General features: G+C 47.2%; 1 protein-coding gene across 2 annotated transcripts in view; it reads right to left on the minus strand.

Annotated features, from left to right (window-relative positions):
- Window positions 1–1679: 1679 nt before the first annotated feature.
- Window positions 1680–24162, minus strand: part of ANO6 (anoctamin 6) — a 172963-nt gene continuing 150480 nt past the window's right edge. For both annotated transcript variants that reach the window (XM_084748943.1, XM_084748942.1), the window contains 5 exons: window positions 20888–21018; window positions 14482–14687; window positions 10564–10766; window positions 9040–9145; window positions 1680–4522 (listed from right to left, as the gene is read on the minus strand). In XM_084748943.1, the coding sequence (XP_084605069.1) occupies window positions 4316–4522; window positions 9040–9145; window positions 10564–10766; window positions 14482–14687; window positions 20888–21018 (853 nt within the window). In that variant the 3' untranslated portion in view covers window positions 1680–4315. The remainder of the gene's footprint in view (window positions 4523–9039; window positions 9146–10563; window positions 10767–14481; window positions 14688–20887; window positions 21019–24162) is intronic.

Consider the following 24162-nt stretch of genomic DNA (forward strand, 5'->3'; position numbering starts at 1 on the left):
ACATGGGGATCCAGCTAGGTCCTCGGTTATAGGAGACACTCTGGGAACCCGCTTTGTCTTTTTAGTGGTAGGCATGGTTGGGGGCGGGGGCAGGGGTGGGGCGGCAGGGGAGTTGCACCTAAACAAAACCACAGGTGGCTGGCCTTTCAGCTTCTGTGTTTCCACGCCCATCACGTGGCACTCAGTGGGTTAGTTTTTCTCATCGCTGTGACACTGCAGCTGACGTTATCAAGGTAGGACACATTTCAGGTGGCACAGCACATGATCATTTGTTTCTGGCACTGTGGGTGAGGCATAACATTCTGATGGCATGTGGCACGTGGCAGAGGCGGCTGAGTGAAGACTGAGGAAGGGTCTGGGGTCCAGGCTTAAAGGTATGCCCCTAGACACCTATTATTTCCAGTGACATCTGATTTCCTAAATTTTCCACCACCTCCCTAAATAGTGCTACTTAACTGGTGACCAAGCATGCGATAAGTGACCCGGTAGGACATTTTCGATACTCGTAACAGTTGGTCTGTGACAGTTGTTCCACCAAGTCCAGTCTGGCTTATGTGCAGCCATCTGCTGAGCTGGTGTGGTAGAGTCCCAGAGATGGGCATATTCGGAGGGTTGACTCCTAAATCTGTCCAAATCTGGATACTGTCTCCTTTCAAGGCAGATCAAAGGCTGTGGTATGCTGAAAATGCATGTTTCTTTCCAAAGTCTCTGAATGCCGTGCTGTCATCTTTTTCCCCTCCCCACTCCACTCCTCTTCCTCCTTTTTACCTTGTTTGAATAGGTTGTTTCAACAGTTTGGCTTTGAGTTCAGATATTCTGTCGATCCAATTTGTTGAGATTCGTCTCTCTCTCTCTCTCTCTCTCTCTCTCTCTCTCTCTCTCTCTCTCTCTCTCTCTCTGATTTACTGAGCTATTTGTTCACAGGCCTCCTCACCACCCCTGGCTCAAAACCCAGGGTGATACCATGCCCCACATCTTTCAATTTTTTAAGATTCCAATCTCCTGTTCGTTTTCAGAGCCCAGTCACCACCTGTACCTTTAGTTCCTCTGTGAAGAAGATTAAAAAAAAAATGAGTGCTGGATGCATCTATTTATCTGCCTTGTCTTCTGAAGATTATCTTTAAAACATTTAAAACTCTCTAAACTTTGCATCCTATGATGGGTTCCTGAGGGGCTCCCCGTTGAGAAGGGGGTGCTTTGTGGAGAAGTTACCTTGTAAGTAACCCTGTGCTGTGCTTACAGCGCTCATAAGACACAGTTCCTTATTAGTGCCACTCTGCAGGGCATTCAGGAGCCAGGTGTGTGGCTCACGTGTAGTCTCAGGATTTGAGAGGGCGAGACCAGCCTGGGGTACAGTGTGACTCATCTCAAAACAACCCAAAGATGGTGAAGGAAGGAGGGTATCATCTCACGGTGCTCGAGGGTACCTGGCCAGGTGAGCGGGTGAGTTCCCCTGGATCTGCAGGCTCAGTTCATCTCTAACAGCTACCCTGGCTGGAACTCCTATCCCCAGTCTTAAAGCTCATATAATCATGGGCCATGAAAAGCAATTTTAGATAAATCTATACAGAAGTGTACATCCATTATTTAAGTTATGCTTAGCTAGTTACTGGCAAATCTCAGAAATGTTAAAGTTTTTTTTTAAGGAATCACAAGACAAATCTAGTTAGGACACAGGATTGTTTGTAAAACTGAATTTATTAAAATGCTCATAATTAAAAAATATTAAAATGCATAGAAATTAACAAACATCAGTTACAAACGCTACACTGATAGATCTCAGTCCCTTTTCATAGTTATGCTGTGCACCGCTTTCACTTTTTAAACACAACAGAAACGCAAGGAGCGCACAAGACGTGTGTTAACACCACATCCTGTCCTTGTCCTATGAAACTCAGGACCCATGAGCGCTACAAAGGGGAACATTTGACAAGCTCATCACCAGACAGCCTTGTTGAAACTCAAGACAAATTCCGGCCTTCTATTTCTACTGGAATACTTAAAAGGATCCAAGGAACATTTAAAGAAAAATCCCCTGAGTATTGGGTCTACCGCTTTAATCCATTAAAGTTTAAAGGCATTTACAAAAAGATAAAAACTTCTCTAGTGGTTCATGCTGGACAGGCGGATGGACCAGGCCCTTCTCTCACTGGCTACTGTCATGCTCTTGGTTTTCCTGGGCCTGGGGGGCTACCCTACGGTCACTGGCAGTTGCAGACTGACACTGCAGGTGTCCCCTGCTCCCCTCCCCTTCACCAACTGGGCACAGGCCTCACAGGAGTGATGCTGACACCAGGAGACCCTCGGGCTCACTGCAGCCTTTCAGCATTCTGGTGCCATTAGATCCCTCGAGAAAAGCAGGGTTCTTTGTTGTTGTTTTCTTTTCCTGTCCACAGTGGCACTTTCTACACTGTGGAGGGAGTTCTTGGCTGGGGGATACAGATGAATAAATGCACTTTGCATTTGAAGTGTTCATTGTGTATGCAAAGGATGGAAGGGAAGAGAGATGCGAGTGCCTTCCCATCCTCAGGAACTAAGCACAGGCTCTGGAGAGAGAGGTAATGGAGTGAGACCTCCAGGGCAGTCTGGGTGGGGACAGGGAGTGGCACTTGGTTTGAGCTGTGGAGTGACAACATCCCTCAGAGGGGAAGGCAGTCATTTCTATGTCAGCTCTGTTTGACACTGCATGGCAGGCAGTAGAAGGGGGTTGGGAAACGGTCCCACCCAAAAGCCCAGGGCACTGCTTTGACAACCATGCTGTTGCTTCCATTAACCCGTGCCTGGCAGGCATTTAAAACACTGCTGGAGTTAAAGCTCAGCCTTCAGGCGGAGGCCTCTGAAACTGTTCACTTTCCTTGGCTTGGCTCCCGGACACCCAGGCATTTCACACCACCCCAGTCAGCAGAGGCCCATCCCAGATGGTGTGAGGCAGGCCCCTCCCTTCTTCACCCAGCCGTTATCAGTCGAGGGTGCAAGGTATAACCATGTCTCCTCCAGATGTGCTGGAGGAAAAGCTGAGCACGTACAGGCTGCAGAGAAAAGTGCTCAGTGGAGCAGCAGGCAGGGCAAGGCACCAGGAAGCAGAGGCGTAGGCCAGTGTAGCAGCAAGCCAGCAGCCGAGAAACCAGCTCTCCTCGTCAACTGCCTGATGGCCTCAGAGGCAGCTAGGGGGGGTCTCCTTCCTCGAAGGGCAATAATCTGGGGGTGGGGGTGGGAGGGTTGGGGGTGGACCTGTCTCCAGCACAGCTGTGATTACATATGAGTTAGCAGGCCTAGGAAAGGAATGGAGCCAAACAGAAAAGTCAGGAGGATTCCCAGTGAGTGACGCTGGCCACACAAGGATCATGGGGCATGGCTAGTGATTGGGTTGCTGGCTGCTGCTCTGACCATGCCCAGTGTCACCGGGCCACCAGCCTTTAAAAACGAGACGAGCAGAAGGCCCTCAGTGATTGGTAGTGCCTTCCTTCCGTGTCAGTATGATGAGTTTAACTTTGCAGCCATCTTGTGGATAGCAACACGGCCACTATCATTTTGATTATCATCTTCCCAAGAAACGTACATAACAAGAAGAGGTAAATTAACCGTCCTACTTTCTCATCTTACCCCCTTAAGATCTGCAGAGCAGTCCAGCGTTGATCAGGCCCAGAGCATGCTGGGAGTGCTGTAGGTGTCACTGTGACGTAACAAGAGGCGGGCTTCCTTCAATACCCTCAGCATTCAGGCCCATCTTGGAGGTGGAAATACAGTCTGAAGTGAGGGCGGAGGCTCGCTCTTATGCAGCGAAGCCTCCTTCCTCGAGGCTTTAGTAAGACACTGAAATCCCGTGAACTCTGGAGTCTACCTGGCACCTGATAAGGCAACCACACCCAAACCGAGTTCTGAGCGGCTAATTGTCGATAACACAAAAAGCGATTAAGGCTGAGGTATGCCTGGTCTTTGGCGATGGTACTGTCAGGACGAAATACATCTGGGATAGATTTGGCAAAATGCAAAATTAAGCACAGGAAAGGAGTGCTGCTTTTGAGACTGGAAAATCTGTTACGAAAATTCCAATTTATAAAAAAAAAAAAAAAAGGGAACACATTCAGGTGTTCCTGGTAGGTAGTTTTATGCCCTTCTTGATCTAAGTTTTCTGGTTTCCGGTTCCTGCACTGCTAGCTGGAACTGGAAAAAAAAAAAATACAGGTGGAAATAGGCACAGTGAAGACTCAGTTTGCCTAAGACGAGGCTGGACGTCAACGCGCCCTTTAGTGACTCATGGCACGCCTGACAGCTAATTACTCTTAAAGTGCTTCTCAGGACACAGAGCTGTCCTTCATTCGAGTTTTGGTCGCAGGCTGTTGTCAACTACTCCTCCCATTCTCTCGGCTATGAGCCCCATGTTCTTGGTCAGGTCTTTGAGGTGGCTCTCATGAAGCAGCTTTTGCGTGAGGTATTTCTCCCTCTTGATCTTGCTTTTCGTGATTTTTGACACGTCTGGAATTGCATACGAAATGAAAAACTTCACCGAGTAGATGATGTGCTGCGGGAGAGAGGGAAGACGCTGTCAGAGGGGTACAGAGCTCCTCACAGAGTCCCTTGTCAGCATGGCGGAGTGTTTGGACAGGGCAGACACTGTAGCCGCTTAGTCTTAAAGCAGCCGGGTATAGGCACGACCTGTCAGTGGTCGGCTGTACTGTGTTACGTCACCATGGAGTGTATCCCAGTGTGTGTAATCTCATCCATATATGTACCACTACTCCAGTACATGGGAGACCAAGCCTGATGTCAGTCTGGGCTACATGGTAAAAAATAAAATAAAATGCAAACCCTCCATTAGTTTAAAAAGTCAGACCACTCGCAGTGCTGTTGTATTTTGTGTGTGCTTCTTCCTAATCCTATAAATGCTATCTTATATGTGTAAGTGTATATATATGTTTCTATAAAGGAAAATACCAAAATATGTATGCACTCACCAATAACATATGTGCTCTTAGTTGATTTGAGCTTTATAAAAACAGTATTCCATAGTCTTTCAAAAAACAGGACTTATTTATCTTTTATGTGTGTGTGTTTCCTGTATGTATATGTATACCATGTGTGTACATCCCGTGCAGTCTAGAAAGAGGCATCAGAGCCCCTGGAACTGCAGTTACAGAGGTTGTGAGCTGCCATGTGGGTGCTGGGAACCGTCCCAGGGCCCTCTGCAAGGACAGCAAGTACTCTTAACTGCTGGACGATCTTTCTAGCCCCTCAATATAGATTTTGGGAAAATACCCTTTTTCCTAAAATTCTTCCCTGCCACTTCCATAGCCGTTTCATTTACTTCCGCAGTTGTGTAATGCTCCTGGGTGCCCTGTGACATTTGTTCCTGCAGCCTAGGCATTGGCCTGGTACCCAGTTTCAGTTTAGCAGTGCTGTGGTCAATGTGTAGTGAAACATCCACATCCTCTGTGTCTAAAGAGCAGGAAGCTATAGGGGGCACTGCTGAGGCACATGGTCAAATCATTACCTAGGTTTACAAGATAAATAACTTTCAGGAGCAATTGCACCTGCTTAGCTTGCACCACAACAGTAGGGCCAGGCAGCTTCAGCTATGCTCCCGTCTTGTCACTTTTTTTTTTTTTTTTTGGCCAATTTTCTGACCTTTGGTCTTACTCTGCATTTCTGTGACTGCTAATGGCATTAAATTTTTCTTTTGTTAATCATCATCCTGAAGTCCCTCTGTTTCATGTACAAAAGAGTTAAAGAAGAATGCCCATAAAAATATTAAAGAATGGATTGTGCCTAGGGTCCAACAGTGCTTAGAGCGGTGGGAGGACCAGGAACAAGTAAACCTCACTGAGTGCAACAGCACGCTGAACACATCACAGTAGTAATTTGCACATATATTACTCAGCAAGAGGTTTAAGGGAACGAGTCATGCTGGTATCAGAAGGGCAGAGTCTGGGCAGGGGAAGCTTCCAGAACGTGGTCTGGAATAGCGAGGCTGGAAGGATAAGGGGCAGTGACAGCCACAGACATGGCTGGGCACGCGACAGCAGGGACTCTGGCTTTTACTCTAAGGTCAGAACACAGTAGTCTCCAGGCAGAAACCAGGGTCCAGCCAGGCAAGAATGATGGTGGCTCTGGCCTGGCGAACCTTGGTTTCTCTAAAACCTTATGCGAAGGTGAGCTCCCAGCTTGCGATGCAATTGAAGGGGGTCAGCAGAAGAAGCTTAGAAGGGCACATGTATGCTTGAAGGGGATGTTGGGCCTTTCTTATTTTCTACCTATTGGCTGCCGCGAGGGGAGAAGCTTCCTCTCCATAGCGTTCTCCTGATTTGGGGGTGTGATCTCAGTTTAGGGCCTAAGGCAGCAAGCAGGTTACCATGGAAACTATCAGCCAAAGTAAACCTGCCAGTATTGTTATAGCAATACAAAGCTGGCCTATATGAGGTAAAGGTGGGAAAGACTGCAAGAAGTGGCCAGTGGTCTACTGTTGAGGGCAAAGCCATCAGGCTTGGGTGTTGGGATGAGAGAAGCGGAAGTGGAGGCGGAAGTGGAGGCGGAAGTGGAGGCGGAAGGGCTCCAGGAACTCCGTCCTGAGCGGCTGGCTAGACGAAGATGTTATTGTGCAAAGCGGACTGTGTTTGGAGCAGAGGGCGGGTCTAGGGTAGCCTATAGCTGGTTATGAGGACACTCTGGAACTAAGGCAGCTGCCTGGAGACAACCAATCAGAAAGCGCTGGGCTCGGGCTGAGCAGCTCGTTCTCCTCATCTTTGAGGCGTGAGGACAGGAGCTCTTTGAGATGTTCCTGCTAATCTGATGTAGCCGCTGATTTAAACTTGCCTCAGTACCACCTTCATTATATTCCATGGGTTTTGGCACATTTGTTTCCGGTATCATCTGCTTAAAAGTTTAAAAAGAAGGAGGAGGGGAAAAAGCCCTTCTTAATATATTTACTGATTTGTTAGTTGATTGAGAATATGTTGTTTAATTTCTGTGCACACGCGTGCCTCCCCAAATTTCTCTGATTAATTTCTCACTTAATTGCACTGTACTCAGAAAAGCCACTTGATATGATTTTAATTTTCAAGCATGTGCTGAGACTTGTTTCGCAGCTTCCTGGGTGGCAGGCCCTGGGGGTGCTGCGCTGTTGAGAGGAATGTGCGCGTTACCCTGGGAGCAGTGTTGGGTGGGTGTCAGCGAGGCCCGGGTGGTCTAGAGTGCACCTTTACTCTGCAGTTTCCTTTTTATTTTGGGTACCGATGACCTGTCTGCAGCCGAAGGTGGACTGATAAAGGCCTCTGCCGTTGATAGACATCCACTTCCCCCTCAGAGCACGCAGATCTTCCTTCAGCAATCCGCTATCTGGCATCTATTGTCTATAATTGTTACTTTCTTTTGCTGCATTGACCCCTGTATCATCCTAACTTTCCTAGACTTCTCTTTGTGCTTAAAACAAACAAAACAAGTGTTTCCCCAAAGCTAAGTGAAGAAGCTTCATGGGAAAGCGAGAGGCGGGCTGTGTTGGTGCTGACAGCTATGTCACATGGGCGGAGGCTGTTCAAGGAATTCACCACAGGGCAGACACTACAGTCACTACAGACAGAGCAGATAAGTTCTTAGGACAGAGTGGAGAGAGGAGGGAGAGGAGGGAGGGGAGGAAGGGAGCGGGGTGGGGGGGCAACCACTGCCTTTAGGGACCCTGATGTCACTTGACGAAGAACAGTGGAGTGGAGCTGCTGAGGGCCACAGGCTGTGGCAACAAGTGTGATGGGTGCGGGTGCCACAGAGGCGGTCGGTCACAGGTGGGTTTCATTTCTGGGTTAAAGTCAATATGGTTCACGTGATGCTGTCATTTAAAAATATCCTGTGGCTTCATTTTACACATTCTGTGAAGACCTCTGTATCTAGGAGCCAGTCAGAATGGCCTTAGTTTTCCTTCTGTTGTTGTTGGCTGTTTTTAGAGACAGTGTCTCACGGTGGAGCTCCAGCTGTCCTGCGACCCACAGGGGTCGGGCACCTGTGCCTCCACAGGTCTGGAAGAAACATGACACTGTATTGGACAGTTTTCCTCTCTGTGTCTAGGCTTGTCTTGAGTTTAGAATCTAGGCCAACGGTTCTCAACCTGTGGGCCATGACCACCAGAAAACACATTATCTCCCATGGCCTTAGGAACCCCCCCAACCATAAATGTATTTTTGTCGCCACTCCACAAGTGTAAATTTTGCGGTGTCTCAGTTCCTAGGTTGAGAACCACTGATCTAGACTCTTCTAGCCTCTCAGGAGTTAGGGAAGGGTTCCTCATCTGACGTTTCGTTTCCAGCCCCCACTGTTGCTGCGGAGAATCCTCCCTCATTCTTGGTTTTCTTCGTCAGCCGCCTGCTTCCTCTCTCGGATGAGCTGCGTCTTCCTTTATGACGTACGTCATGCGTTCTGCTCCGTGGCCGACAGCTTCCGTCCATTACAGTGTTCCTCTTCTTCGCTTTTTTTTTTGTTATTTTTTAAATCAGACTGCAAAGCCTCAGAGTTGTCTGGATTGGTGTTTACATTTGGCAGAAAACGTACCTGTGTAGCAGCTCAAACAAGCAAGGGTTGATTTCTTTCTTTGCACAACAAATTCAGAGGCTCTGAAATTTGCTATGAGTTATCTGCTCTGAGCGAGACACTGGCTAGGCCGACAGTCTACAGTTGTGTTGCTTTTTCTCAGTGTTAATTCGAGAGAAAGAGAAAGCAAAGTGCTATGAGGAGCTTGTGAGCATCATAGCTGCCCGGGGCAGAGGCCTTCCACAATCCACCATGTTGTGCAGAGTGCCCCAAGGTACGAAAGGCACCCAGTGAATATGGTAATGGCGGAAGTGACTCTCCCTCGACACAGGCACAGCTATTTCATTGGGAGTGTTATGCACAGTCTAGTCTCGGGCCAAACCTGGTTAGGCCACATCCTAAAGCAGTCATTAGCAAGTAAGGAGGCAGGAGTATACATTTTTATAGAGCTGGTGATACTTAAAGGACCTCATAGGTGACCCACGAATATGCACGGCCACAGGCCATCTCGGAGCACAGTTCTCTCACCTCCATGACAATGATAAAAGCCAGCTTGGCAGCAATCACATGCCAATAGTAGATGTTGTGTTTGTATTCTTGCGGGTGCCCAGGCGGGTTCCGGAAGTCACGGTACCTGGAGACACAACCAGGCAGATTAGGAGACAAGCAGTTTTGATTAGTATTGTCAACAAGGGCCTGATTTGAAACCAGTATCTTGGATGCAATTTTTTTTTTTTTTTTGGTTATTTGAGATAGGGCTTCTCTGTGTAGCCCTGGCTGTCCTAGACCAGGTTGGCCTCGAACTCACAGTGATCCACCTGCCTCTGCCTCCCGAGTGCTGGGAGTAAAGGTGTGCACCACCAGGCTCGGCTTGTAATTTTTTTTTTTTTTTTTAAAGTTGACATCACAAACGTTTCATCTGAAGTTCAGTTTGGTATCAAATATTAGAAGAAAACTATCCTATAGTAACTTAATGAGCATGTGGCCAGAAAATGGTGGATTCCAGCTGTGTAAAACAGGGTGCATCTTTATAAAGCAACATTTTCATATTTTCCCCAAGGCTTTATCTATGCTTTCTGAGATGACATAAAGTGATTTAGCGACCTTGGGGATTAGGTCCGTTATGTCCGACTGGCCCATACTACCCAGTCCTGCCTAGGTAAGCCAGCCAGCTCACTCCTGTTGGCTTCCTCGGCGCACTTCTAACTTCCTGGCTGTAAACTATTAGATCTATGGGAAGGCAGTGACTGGGATCAGCATTATGTACAGTCAGAACAAGCAGAGCGCTTGGAAGAGTTGCTTTAGCCTTGTCTGACTTCTTTGGTTATGTGACTGAAAAGCTGAATCAAAATGGCTTTGAAGTGAATTTGGGCTTAAGAATCTGTACTGGAGAAAACAGATTTCCATGGCCTACGTGTTCAACAAATTCCCGACTGATAAGTGAGCTCGTGTGCACTCTCTGTAGTTGCTGACTTTCTTAACCGCCGATGCAGAGCACATCAGAGACCTCCCTGCATCAGGCTTTACGTCTTTGCTGCCAGTGTGTCATCATTAGCCTTAGGTTCTCCTTGAATGACAAAGGTGGCCTGTTCTCTTTCCTAGCACTGCTAGGGGGGTGGGGGGGGGTGGGGGGGGGAGGGAACCCAACCAGTGCCATGCCTGAGGGATGCCAGTGCTCTCTGCTGCTGAGTGACAGCCTGTGTACCTCTTTATTTCAGTAAAATATAATGGAAAAAAGAGAGTTTTGCTATGTATCCCAGGCTGGCCTTGAACTTGCTATGTGTCCCAGGCTGGCTCCACTGATGGGCACACACCATCACTCCTGGTCTTAGGCTTTGTACATGGCTAGGCAGGAACTACTGATTGAGCCACACTCTCCACTCTCATAAGGCAGTCCTAAGAGCCGAATGATTTGATTTGTAAAACTCTGAGCTATTTCCATTTCTTAGGATCACAGCTTTACTTCATCAGTTATGAAGTGCCCATCTGAACGCCTTTCTAAGGCTTTTACAAGGTGAAGTACATTTCTAAACAGGCAAATCCAGAACTTGCCTGCACAAGGTGTAGTTACCCAGCCCAATGTACGGGTTTTCTTTGTCCGTGTTTTTGAAGTCGGTGATGTTGAAGACGGAGAGAGTGTTGTTAATGTAGCCGTCCATGGTGTAGTGAGTGTGCTCCCCATAGGGAGGGATGGAGAAGGACCAATAGTACACCAGGCGGGGGATCATGTCGGACGTGAAGGCGATGATCATGGCCTATGTCGGGGAAAACGAGAAAGAAACGTTAGCGTGGCAGCTGTGGCTCTCCGTGTGACAGCGCCTCTGCTTTTACTGTGTTAAGTTTCTCAATGTGAGCGATACATATTTAACGCAGAGGGCACTTTGGGAAATCTTCCATTCTCAGGGAAGGTTAAAAGGCCTGAGCGGAGGGCCTGATGGCTGCTTGCTGAGCGCGTGAAGCACACGAACACCGTTTGTTGAGAACCACTGTACTGTAGGGCGGGACTAGCTTGCCCAGCCTGTGTGCAAATCAGTGCTGCTCGGAGTTACAACATCCACTTAACCTCAGAGCGCTACTCGATAGGACACGGACACACACAACCCAGTCTTTCATGGTTTAGAGTTAGAACGTTCTTGTAAGACAGCACTAAGGTCAATATCCCTAAGATAAGACAACTCATTTGTGGAATAAAGAATTTATACAAAACTGATTAAAAAAAAATAAATAAAAATCACTTGTTTCCTCACAAAGAAGAATGAAAGCTGATTAAAACACACCCCTCTTGATCCAGAGTTATATCACGGCCACTAAGCTCACATTCCCTGCCCCTATGCTATCCTAGACTTGTTTAGACAATCCACGGCCTGATAAAAGTATATTAGGCTTATTCTATTGACTCAGCCAGGAAACAATGCTAGCTTTATAATGCCTAGTATCTAAGCATCCGAACTTCCAAAAGATTAACGGGATAAAGGTCGGAAATCATAAATTATCATATAACACAGCTGACTATGTTCCTGCATAGAATGGATGATCCAACTCTAAGCCTGTGTCTACACCAGGCAGCCATGCACTGGGACCCGAGCCCACTTAGAGCTACACGAACTCTTCCCCACAGATCTTTAATTTGGGGCTTAACTCTCTGGAATATGAAACTGGTTCGCGGGAAGGACAAAGGGGAAGTTGTATGTTCTTTAGGCCAGTCAGAATAGGCATAGTTTTTTGGCTCAGACTGTATTTTAGTCATATTTACCTGGACATACTGTTTAGTTGCAGTGAGGCTACAAACCAACAACGAGATTCAGGAAAAGCAAGAAAACAATTATGGGGCTCCCCGCACCCCCAGAACCAGCTCCCTTGCTTTCTGTGATCTGGAGAATCTGTGTGTGTGTGTGTGTGTGTGTGTGTGTGTGCGCGCGCACACACACACACACACATGCGTACATCTGTGTCTGTCTGCTAGCAGTGAGGTAAGACAAGGCGTTTTGGTCTCTTGCCGGATTTCAATAGATGAAAGTTTCCTGGTGTCATTTAGCTCAATGCTATCTTTTTACAGAATCACCCAAAATCTACTTCAGGGAGGAAAAAGAATTCCAGCAAGGAAGATCTTTGTCTTTCTGACAGGGGTGAATTCAGCTGCTGTGAGATGCGTTGCGAGGACGCACATCACTGGAGCTTGCCTCATTTCCTATGCTGCTCTGCACGCAGGTTCCATTTATATTAAAACAAATTAAACTCGCTCTTCAATAGCAGAAGCTCTATCACAGCGCCACAATGTCAGCTGTGTTTATTTATGGACCCGTCAGTGTTTAACTCAAGGGACGTCACAGCACACTCCTGCTTGATGTCGCCTACCCTGGTGGCCTCTCTTCTCTCTCTTGTGCACATCGGGTTGTGGACACCATGTGGGGTGCTTTAGGGGTGAGTATTATATGTGGGGTAACAGATATGTTTCATAGTTACCTGTATGCATATGTATAATTCATTTTATAAGTGTAATGGGCGCTAAAGGTATGGACCGAAGAGTTGCCCATAGTTTAATCAATGACACAGACCTAGTAAGGGGTCTTGCTAGGGTATATAATAATAATAATAATAATAATAATAATAATAATAATAATAATAATAATAATAATAATAATAAATAATACCACCCAGTCAATTAGCCAGTGGGCATATGTGTCCTCATTCTCTCTTTCTCTCTCTCTCTCTCTCTCTCTCTCTCACACACACACACACACACACACACACACACACAGAGTACTTTGGAAACCTAGCCAATCCTCCATCTGTGCTCATGGGATATAGCCATGGTACAGATAAAGGGAGAAGATGTCTAACATAATCACTCCAGAATGCTTGAGGAATCAGAGGTTTGAACCAGATCAATTTTTTGTTTCTGAAGGTCAAACAAAAACCCTTTTAGTTTCCAACCTTTCTGGCATGTCTTCCCGAAGCACACAGATCTGTGTCCCTGCCCTGCCTAACGTACTGTAGCATATTGGATGTGACAGATTCGTGCTTTCATGACTGTAGGCCTTGTGGTCATGGCTCTAAACATCAGTCTTCATTTTGATAACACAGGGGGCGTTCAAGGTAGGGGCTATTTGGGTTGAGAGAGAAAGTGATTTAATCTATCAGTTCCTCAAAGCTAGAGGCAGCCTGCAATTCAAAAATCTGTCGGGGGTGGGGGGTGACAGCGAACTTGTTTTATTGTAACCAGTCGGGGGGGGGGGGGGGGAAGGTGACTGGTTCTGAGGTGCCTGTCAAGAGTCCTCAGGGAGTCATCGTTAATGATGTCAGGGAACGAAGCCAAACATAGTGGCAGCTATGTGAAAGAGGACAGGGCTCCGTGTGTGTGCTGTGACTCACTGACTTCCCTAACTATGCCCAGTCCAGAATCACTCATCTAGCAAATACAAAGTGGGGCTCTGCAGCGCACAGCACCAAGATCACACAGCTCGAGCTGCGGTGCTGGGAAGCGGAACTGAGATCTATCCGACTCCACAGCCCACTTCCCCCTCCTCCCGTGCCTGAGACGGAGACGGCCACTTCCGCTTCTGCAGGAGCTCATGGGGACTCAGCAAATTGTGGCTTTAAGAAACTAAAATTGGAAAAAAAAATCATTTTTTCTTTTTGGGAAGCTGGGCCTGGTGAGATGGGTAGTGAAATATGGGCAGAAATAACCCTGGCTCTGTTCTGACGGGATGGCATTGAACCGTTCTACCTAAGAGCTGCCTCTTGGCCAGTGCCCAAATAAGCGACGTGTAGAGGCGATGTAACAGGCTATATAACCCACTTGTGTTCTCTCACAGCTGGGACGCATGCAGCCACAAGGCTGCCACAACCTGGGGACCGCCCCACCTCCCCTAAGAGCTTACTTCCCTGGAGACAAGAGGGTAACTAACACCCAGTTAGGGTGGACAATTCCTCCCTCATTACAGTTAATATTTTAAGATGCCATTTTAGGTTATATACTAATCTATGGTGGGATGTTTTTAGGGCACTCCGACGGTCAATGAACCCATGTCTGCCTACGTTTTAAAGCACTCTTTGGCGATGATGCTTTTTCTGTTACATACATAAGCATATGTACGTAGTTGTCTTTGGATAAAGCCTTCAGCCAAAGAGCAATAACGACACCTCTGGAAGATGTCCTGGTGTGGTGAGTCAATAATGTATTGGAAAAAGACGGTTGCATAGCAACCAAAAGCCATACCAGAGGCTAGAGAGAGAGAGCTCAGTGGTGAAGAACACGTGCTGTTCTTGCAGAAGACGCAGGTTCTGTCCCCAGTACCAACACGGCAGTTCATAAGCATCTGAAACTTTGGTTCCACGGGGTTCTGTTGCCTCTTCTGGCCCCACTGGGCACCAAGCACTCACGTGGTCCATATACAATGCAGGCAAAACACCCATAACCCATACAGAGAACAACGGGAGGCCTACCCTGTGAGTCCCAGGAGTACTTACGTTGGTCACCACAGCCAGGATGGCTATTCCTTGCATGATGGGCTGCCACGCGCCGATATCCCGAGCTTTTTCTGGCACCATGCGTCTAAACTGAGTTGTCAGCTTCCAGGCGTCCACTCTTATTTCCAATATATTGTTCACCAGGGCCAGCAGGGGAGCCAGTGGGAAAGAGGCCACAAATAAGGTGACGAACCCAAACTGAATAACTGTCAACGGAACGGACACACATCATGGAGAGGGGGGACAGATGGGAAGACAACATAGTTTCTTCTACTGTTCTAAAAGAAAGAGGAAGGTAAACAAACAACCCACCCCAGCGGGGAGACACGTCACGGTCAAATCACAACACAGTGCTCACAGCAAGGCAAACTAAATGAAACACAAATATGGGATCTAAAAGAAAGGTGGCTAAGTACAGCGTTAATTCCCTCACGTACATTCACTCAAAAGAAACACCATTGAAAGCTCTTTTTTAAATCAAGCACAGTTATTTCCTGGTAATACGCTTGAGGCACCCTAAGCATATTGTTTACTTCTTCGCGTAAAGCTAATTTTAGGAAGCAGATTCAGGGCTTGGCATTGAAAAGAGAACCAAGTAAAATTATCTACTAAGCTAAAGGAAGCAGAAATGTGTGGCTATGAAGATGATGTTCCGAGACTACTGGGAGTGCAGTAAAGCCCTCGGAGACTTCATTTTCATCTGTCGCAGACACGCATGCAGCAGTCCTAACCCACGGTCAGTCTGTGTGGTCACAAGGTCAAGATTCCAGTGGTGACCATGATCTTTTCTCTTTATCTGGAGGATATGTGACCGTGGTATAAGTGGAGAAAGGGTTAAACTGTGCCATGGAGATGGAGAAGAATGAGATAAGACCAGGGATCTAACCAGGAAACCTCTCTGAGCCTCTTCCCACCTCATTAGCAGAGCCACGGAGGGCACCTCCCAGGCGGCAGTGAGCCTAAGACTGGAGGAGACATCACACAGGCCAGGCAGGCATGGTCAGCCTCAGGGAAGTCAGACCAGCAAGGAGCCTGCTGTGCTAGCACAGTGGGAGCCACACCTGCATCTGCACCTCTCTAACTGCCATCCACGACAGCCTTGGGGCCTGGCAAGTAAGACACTGCAGAGTGGGTCAGAGCTGACAGTGGTCAACCAGCCAGCCAGTGTCCACCCTACTGGAAGGACAGCCTGGGGTCTCCTGTGCATGGGCAGATCTAGATTGTTCAAGAGAAACCAGAAATAACACAGTCCAAAGGAGAAAAGAGACCATTTATAATAACTAAAGCAATACTTTGTTAGAGTAAATTAATGGTAAATGTTAAGACTGATGATTATTGTAGGAAAACGAATCAATGAGTGACAGGGCGTGTATGCTTTTAATCAGATAGACTCAAATTTAGGGAAACAAAGATCTAGTTGGCAATTCCTTACAGCTATCCTAGACACTAAGTTTCAAGAGACATCGACAAATAAACACAATGTCTGGAAAAGAATAAAAAGAGACTGACTTGTTCAGTGTGTCACTGAAAATAAAGGTCTGGGGTTCGAGTATATGCAGACATGGTACTCACTAAACAGGTTTTACAGAAGAAACACAGATATTCATGGGACTTTGCTGAATGCTAATGGGGGTGAGGGCCGGGGGATGGGGGGTTGTCTCATACTAAACAGCTGGTTAAGTTATCAGGAGAGCTGGGATGGGGCCATCATCACTTTTACCCCCAAAAGTAGTAAGATTTTTTTTTTAACATTAAAAAAAGTGAGAAGAACATTCTAAGGCCCCTTTGAAACCAAGAACAAGAACAGATGATGTTAGCGAGGTGAAAAAAAACACACACCCATTGTCAAGAGCCCCCACTGTCCTCTAGCACTTTCTTCACGGCAGCAACCACACTTCACTCCCCCCACGGTCTAAACTCTACCACCCACAAACAAGCCCTCACTGCTGCGTGGAAGCTGCTACTGTAGCCCCGTAAAGTGGCTGCACATTCTAAAGCCCAGGGCACTCTTAGCTTATTTAGACAGATAGTTCTTGACAGGGCCCAGCATCTCCCTCTCCACGGGATGGTTTTTCTTGACTTGTTTTTACTTAACTTAAAAAGCCAGGTTATACATTAAATAAGAGCCCTCGAAAACACCATTGCCCACAGGGCTCTGTCTACTTTCCTAGAGGTTCTAGCAATCACAAAGTTTCAGCTCTGACTTCTTCTCCTGTCTTAGGTGCCTTTCTGCCACGGTCCAATCCCTACTGAGCAACGCTGTCACCCTTACAAGCCTTCTCTGCGGAAATAACCCTGCTGGAGTTTTCCACCGGCATTGCTCCTCTGCCTGGGCTTCTAGTCTCTCACAGCTGCAAGGCACTCCTGATCCACCCACACCGCCTCACCTACAGCTCCCCCGCACCTGACCTGTGCACCTGCCTTGCCCAACAGTCCTGAGGTCCTACAGACACCAGAGCTCTTGCCATACCAGCTCCCTTCCTGTGTGCACCCTGAGGCCTATTCCATCTCCTGGAAGACACCTTGGAAATTCTATTCCTCATCTGCCATCTGGGTCCCCTCTTCAGTGCTCATCAAACCTGCCCCCCACTTCTATCCCCATGCCCGCCCACGACTTTTGTTCAGGCACTCATCACTCATCAGGGTTAACTGCTGTAACCTCCCAATTATAGCTCTCCCACCAAATACGGATCCCCATCCAAAACTGCTTCCGGAATAATCTGACCTTCAACAAAAATACCACACAATTCTCTCGCTTACCAATATTCCTATTAAACAACCCCCCCCCTTCTTTCAAGTGAATTCCAAGCCCTAGCTATACACACGGAGGTCATCACATATGTCTGTAGTTTGCCTTATACTCCCACCACTGAGCCTCTGCCTCAGCTATGCTTTGTCTACGTAATGCTGAAGCAATCAGTGAGCGGCTTCGCATTTTAAAACGTGTCCAGTACTACACTGGTCCGTAATGTCCGTTTTCCTCGGCATGCTTTTGATACTACCATTCATGTATCCGAATGACATCTGAACACCACCTGCTTGACCACGCCTTATCTGGCTTTTCTTGCACAGACTACTGTGTGTAAGCTCCAGGAGAGCATGCGCCAGAGCTCAGCTTGGTATCTCTGGCAAATAATACAGTGCTTGGCACGGTAGTGCACCCGACACTGGGTACTGAGTGAAGAGACAGGAATTACCCATCTGCCACACTAGAAAGCCATTGCTTTAAGGACTAGAAGATGCTGGTGCAGGTGATAGACAGGGATACAGTGGAGGGAAAGAAGAAAAGCAGGTCCGAATTCTGGTGGGCGTGTCACAGGGAGAAAAGCAGCGAGCCAAGATGATGCTAAGGAGCTGAGATACTACAGAATACATGCAGGGAAAAAAAATTATAGAGATCACTGTGATGTTAAATTTATTTTTATAAAACTATGTTTATCAGTTTCTCTCTTAACATGGCTTTCAAACAAAAAAATGGAGACTCAATTTTATTATTATTTTTAACAAGCTTCACAACACAATTCTGAGCAGTATTAACTCTATTCTTAATCCTCTAAACTAATCTGGCTTCCTCCCAGTGTACATCCAAGAGATGCGTGCAGTTTGTAGCTTTCTTGCTCCAGCTCTTCTCCTGATGTCACCTGGACCTCTGTCAGTGGCTCCTCCTCTTCCTCCTCTAACTCCTCCTCCCTTGGCTGGCAGGAAGTCCAGCCCTATTCTCTTCCCTGCTCAGCAACTGGCTGTAAACTGCTTTATTGGGATCAATTGGAGAGCAGTGTTTATACATTATTGAGACAGGAGATTCTCAGAACAAGGATTACTACCAGATATTGGGGGCAGGGTACAGATTTGAACTGCACAGTAACCTTATGCCTACACTGTGATGCTTGGTGCTGGCACCTTGACAGGAATCTCCTGGGAGATGGGCCTCTGGGTATGCCTGTCTAGGTATCTTGATTTAATTTATTGATGTAGGAAGACTGTGGGCAGGGGCCCCTGTGTTGTATACAGTGCTGAAAGCAAGGTAAACATTAGCACACATACATCTTTCTCTGCTTCTATGGATGTGAGGTGACCAATTGCTCCAGGTTCCTGCTGCCTGGACTTTCCCACTGTGGTGGGGACTGTGACACTGTGAACTGTGAACTAAAATGAACCTTTCCTCCTTCAAAATGCATTTCTTGAGGGTATTTTAACACAGCAGCAGGAAAGAAATGAAAATAGCCATTATTCTCGTGACTTTGGAGAATTCGATTGGTGATGGGTCATATTAACTAGGAAAATAAGGAAAAGTCAGTTCAGAAGAGACACAGGTGGGCTTGCTGCATCACTTTGGTGCCCTTCACTATGGCACCTGCCAACCAGGAAGGTGTCACCACATTCTCAAGAGACCTGTGTGTGGGGAGCCAGACTAGAAAATCAGCCATGCTGGAAATCCTGTGCTTAGGCTGCATGCTGTGACCTTTACTAAAGGAGGTCCCGTGTTTAGGCTATCTTTGGATTGTTTACCTTTGAAAGAAATATGGAAGTTCTTTCAGGGAACTACTCAGAGGATTGTGTTCTTGCCTGGGGGCTAGGGGGTTAGTAAGATTGTAATAGAGCTTGTGGTGTCCTTGCTATATAAACCATCCCCAAAGCGGGCCTTGATCGGAATCTATCTTGGCTCCATACCCCACGTGTCTCTGTCTCTTCCAATTCGCATTCCTTCTTCCAGGTGAACCCTGGTTTGAGATGTCCCATGTACCAGGACACCTGTGCCCATGACAGGTAGAACCAAGGGGTGAAACAGTGTCTTCAGCTTCCAGATCTTAGTAGTCACTACGGGTCTGCATCTTAAGTTCTCAGAGTTTGGGCTTAACATTTTGCCAGGCAACTTTGGCAAATACCTCAGGAGTGCTCCATCTCAAATCATGGAGAAGTTTATTAAATTAAAAAAAAATTCATAGCAGCAGTAACAATAAGAAAAAAAATCATAGGGCATCCAGCCTCATTGGGCACCAAGAGTAGGCGGGGCAACACAAATGTTAAGATCGACTATCAGTTCCTGAGCATTGGCACCAAGGGCTTGGTAGATGCCTCCTTTGGCTGAGTCTAGCAGGGGAAGAGGCATTCATGCACGCACAGGATTATGGGAGTCAAGGCTGCCAGAGACTACAAGAGCAGCAAAGCAGAGTGAGAAGCTGACCGGCTCGTTGGAGGTCCATCAAGAGCCAGTAAGGCAGGAAAGAAAAGAAAAGGGGTGTGGTTGGTGGATGGCGCAGGCCACCCGCAGGAAGGTCTTTCTTGAAGTTGTCCAGAAAGGTGCACAGTGGCGTTGCTGGTAAATGTGGGAGAACACACTGTGAGGGTCACCTCAGAGGACTGCACTCCAAAGACTTTATTTATTTATTGAAAAATAAGATAAGAATTCAAAGGGCACGAAGACTGTATCTTTCACAGCTTAGCGCTAAGCACAGATTTCACTGTGTTGAATACATAGTAACAGACCGCCTATGCCCAAAAACTCAGGAAGCTTTCTAACTCATTGGGAATTGTTGGGATGGATATTCAGCAGTCCAAGAGATCTCAGAGTCTGTCTGTAGCAGCTATTATGACAAATATCATGACTATATCCTAGGGTAGGATGAGACCAAATTAGTTCATAACTATTTAATAGGCCTATGAAACGCTAAAAGTCTGATTTTCTCCCACAAAGCATGGCTATGTAACTTCCCTGGAATATCATTCATTTAACTAATTAATTGGGGGAAAATTACTTCCTCTTAAGTCTTCCTGTGAAGAGGCTCAAGTAAATAACACTTTATGCCAGGATGCTATTATTAATGCTGATAACAGCTCTGGTAGTACAGGGCCTGTGCCACTGCTAACTAACTCCAGGCCAGCAGAGTGTCTCCTCACTCACGACGCCACCCAAGGCGCGCGCACACACACACACACACACACACACACACACACACACACACGCAAACCCTGCCCAGAAGAACCAAGAGGCCTTATCTCAGGCATGAGTGAGGTGTGAAAGGGTGTTCTCACACGCTTGGCTTGCTCAGTGATCTTGTCAGGCCAATAGCAGTGCCTGCGTATAGACTCACGCCCAAGCTGAATGAATCCCATGCAACGACAGCGATAGGGTCCACTCGCAGACGCCCCGGCCAGAGCATCTGGGAACTCATAGTGAAGTCAGACTTCCATTTCACCGCACGGTAAACACATCCTTAGCTCTGAACAACGTGGTTATTAACAAAGCCATGTGCAGCCGTCATAGTCTCTACTGTACGATGACTCTATCCTAGTAGAGGGAAACTGTGCTGCTCTTCATATCAATGTATTGAGTGATCTTGTGGCTCAGCAACAGATGATTCTCAACTCCCAACACACATCCCAACGTATTTTACTGAGAACTTACTCATTTCAAGGTACTCATAGAACAATCCCAGCTTGCCCATGGGCTGCAGATGGTAGTCCTGTTCCCATCGTGGGGTTATCTTTTCTGATCCCGAGACTCTTTGGTATCGTCCAATTAGATTCATGACCCATCTGCCAGAAAGATCAAACTATAAATTAGAAGGAACATTGTCAGACCCACCCACACCATGAAGTATTTATTACCATCTCAAAACGGCATATGCATACACACACACACACACACACACACACACACACACACACACACACACATATATAGCCTCCAAAGAAATCTGCTTCTCTTTTGCATGTTAAACATCTTCAGCTTTTCCATTTTTCCCTCTAATCATTCAAAGTATTTTGTTTCCGTATGAAAATTATCAGTGAAGACAAGAGAGAGGAAGACAGTGACGTGAGCAAGTATTGGCTGCTGTCAACAGCAAGCTCTGTTTGTAACGGTGTGCAGGGGGGACCAGGGGCGGTCGTCTTGAGAGATTAAATGTGAGGCTCCGAAGGAAGCAGAAGGCTCAGGACCAGGGCAAGAACCTCCAGGCTGGGGCGCACTAGTGACTACAGACGGCGTGAGGCTGGATCAGAGCTGCCTTGGATGGCGCAGCACAGGAGACGCTCCTGTGGTCCCAGAGAGTAGGAAGCAAGGCGATCTATGAGTCTATAGATGGGCTCTACGAGAGCAGCGGGAGGATTTGGGTGTTCCTAGCTGAGGGGAGAGAGGGGCTGCTGCAGAACGCTAAGGACAAAAATGACAGACTAGGGGCTGGAGAGATGGCTCAGTGGTTAAGAGTGCCGCCTGCTCTTCCAAAGGTCCTGAGTTCAATTCCCAGCAACCACATGGTGGCTCACAACTATCTGTAATATGATCTGATGCCTACAGGTGTACATATAGGCAGAACACTGTATACAGCATAATAAATAAATAAATCTAAAAAAAAAATGACAGACTAGGTCTCTGCCTTAAACTACACAACTTCAGAACAATAGAAGAGATCCATGCCCTCCAGATCAGTGAGCAGAGCCAGCCCTGCACACCGCTGACTGCGTTCTGTTCCCATCCGGTGGCCTGTTTTCTCTTTTTCGCACGTCATGCCTCTTGTGTCCCTGATAAATGTTTCCCACCCTTTTCACGCCAATCTGCCTTGAAAACAAAACAGACCCGAGATAGCAACAGAATTAGCCATGCCCCTGAAATTCTGACAATGAGGCCCCATCTTTGGACTGTAAAGACAGATGCTACAAGAAAATGCTACAGGCCCTCACTTGTTCCTCAAGTGCACCAAGTGTTTAAGGCACAAGGCTGACAAGAGTGGACTCATCATGGTGGCCTTCCTCCCGCCAGCCTCTCCTGACCACTGGAAAAACAGCCTTGCTCAGGGCAGTCGTTCTGCAGAATATGGCCGTGGCTTCCCCATCTCTCTCCACTTCCTCAGTAGGAGGCCAGCCAAGGGGAGGAACTCAGACTCGGATGCTCCTGACACTGAACCCACACCCGCCTCCTTTCTAGCTACTTCGGCGAAGTTCAAGTATGCTGATGAAATGTACACTGGCCAGGGCCAATGTTAGGACCAATGGGACTCAACACAAGCACATGGGGCCAGCACGTTTCCTCACACTCACAGGACTTCCTGCTGACCAACACAGACTAACGGGCAGAGGCCACTGAACGTGGAGGTATGATATTGGAATCTTGGCTTGGAGACACCACGCCATGTGGACTGATAGGTTCCTGCTTCAAGGTATCAATTATGGACTACAAAGCCTTCTGTATATCAACCCAAAGATCTGCGCAAGTCCCCTACCCCACCCCAAATCTGCAGTGCTTCTGCAGTGCTTCTGCCATTCCAGGAGCCCTTAACCCAGATGGTACCCAAGGGCCACACCTCACAAGCCTTCATGACATAGATAAATCTGGGCTTGTTCGTATTGTTTTTTGTTTTCTTTGCTTTGCCTCGCCCCCCCCCCCCCCCCCCCCGCCCCACCGCAACTCCCTGCCTTTTCTGAACACAGCCCATACTCCAGACAAAGGCAGTATTTTTCTCCTGGGGTTTCCAATCCATCTTCTGCCCTGGTGTTTACCTAACTCAGCAGATATCTCCCCTTCCCACACACTGTAGATCACAGTGGGCGCCTCTCTGCTGAGCTTTATGCACTATAGACTCCAAGCCTCTCACTCCATTTTCCTGAATTACTCATCTACAGTAGGAATCCATCTTTGCCCTGAGTCTTTTGAATTTTTTTTTTTTTTTTTACAAAACCAGCACTAACAAACTGGGCTGTGATTCTGGCACCAGATCTCATCCTTGACTACCACAGAACTTGGGGGAAAAACAAAATACATCAAACCCTTTCCCTCCATGGCCAAGACTAGGAGCAGAATTACAAATTAATTTCTGTACACATTTACCATAGCATTAACAAAACTCGAGATAATGCTTCACATCTCATTGTCTCTTGGCCTTTTATTAAACTAGAGCCCGATGCCGTTTCCACTAGGTAGATCCCACCCACAAGCACCCACCTCTTGCTGAATATTTCATGCCAGAACTCAGTGTTCCTGTGAAGGGTTAGTATGGCGACTGAGGCCTTGTCCACAGCCTCTCTTGAGGAGGGTGATTTCTACTACGATGCCTTCTCTTGTTATGTGCGTGCTTTGTTATTTTGAGAGGATAAAAGCTACATAAGCAGAAGCATATCACAGCCATCCCCTGGCTGGATACTCAAGGACACTAATGTTTTGGAGTTCTTGTTATTTTCTTTAATGTTAGCATCATCTTTTGTGAATTAGAAAGAAAATCCCAATGGGGCAGTGGTGATGCATTAATCCCAGCACTCGGGGAGGCAGAGGCAGGAGGATCTTTAGGAGTTCGAGCCTGGTCTACAAAGCGAGTCCAGGGCAGCCAAGGCTACACAGAGAAACCCTGTCTTGGGGGGGAGGGAGAAAAAAAGAAAAGAAAACCCCCAGAATGCCTTGAATGTCAATGCTGGGATGATGACCAGAAGGCTGACATTCTCTGGGTCCAGCAAAACACCATAGATATAATTTGCCAATGGTTTGCATTTGAGACCAATGCAACACTCAAGGGCTCATGCCCAGTGCCCGCTCTGCTTCTGAGAGCAGTCTAGGTGTAGACTCGGCTAGCTCTTTAATTGGAGTTGCAGGAAGGGTGTGGACCTGAAATGGCCGGCCGAGTCTAAGAAACTCTGTTTCTGATGACCCAGCACCATCATATGGAAGCAGCTGAGCTGACTCTTTCGAGGAGG

This window comes from Acomys minous (assembly GCF_964271855.1).
Source record: "Acomys minous genome assembly, chromosome: 12".
In the NCBI taxonomy this organism is placed as follows: Eukaryota; Metazoa; Chordata; class Mammalia; order Rodentia; family Muridae; genus Acomys; species Acomys minous.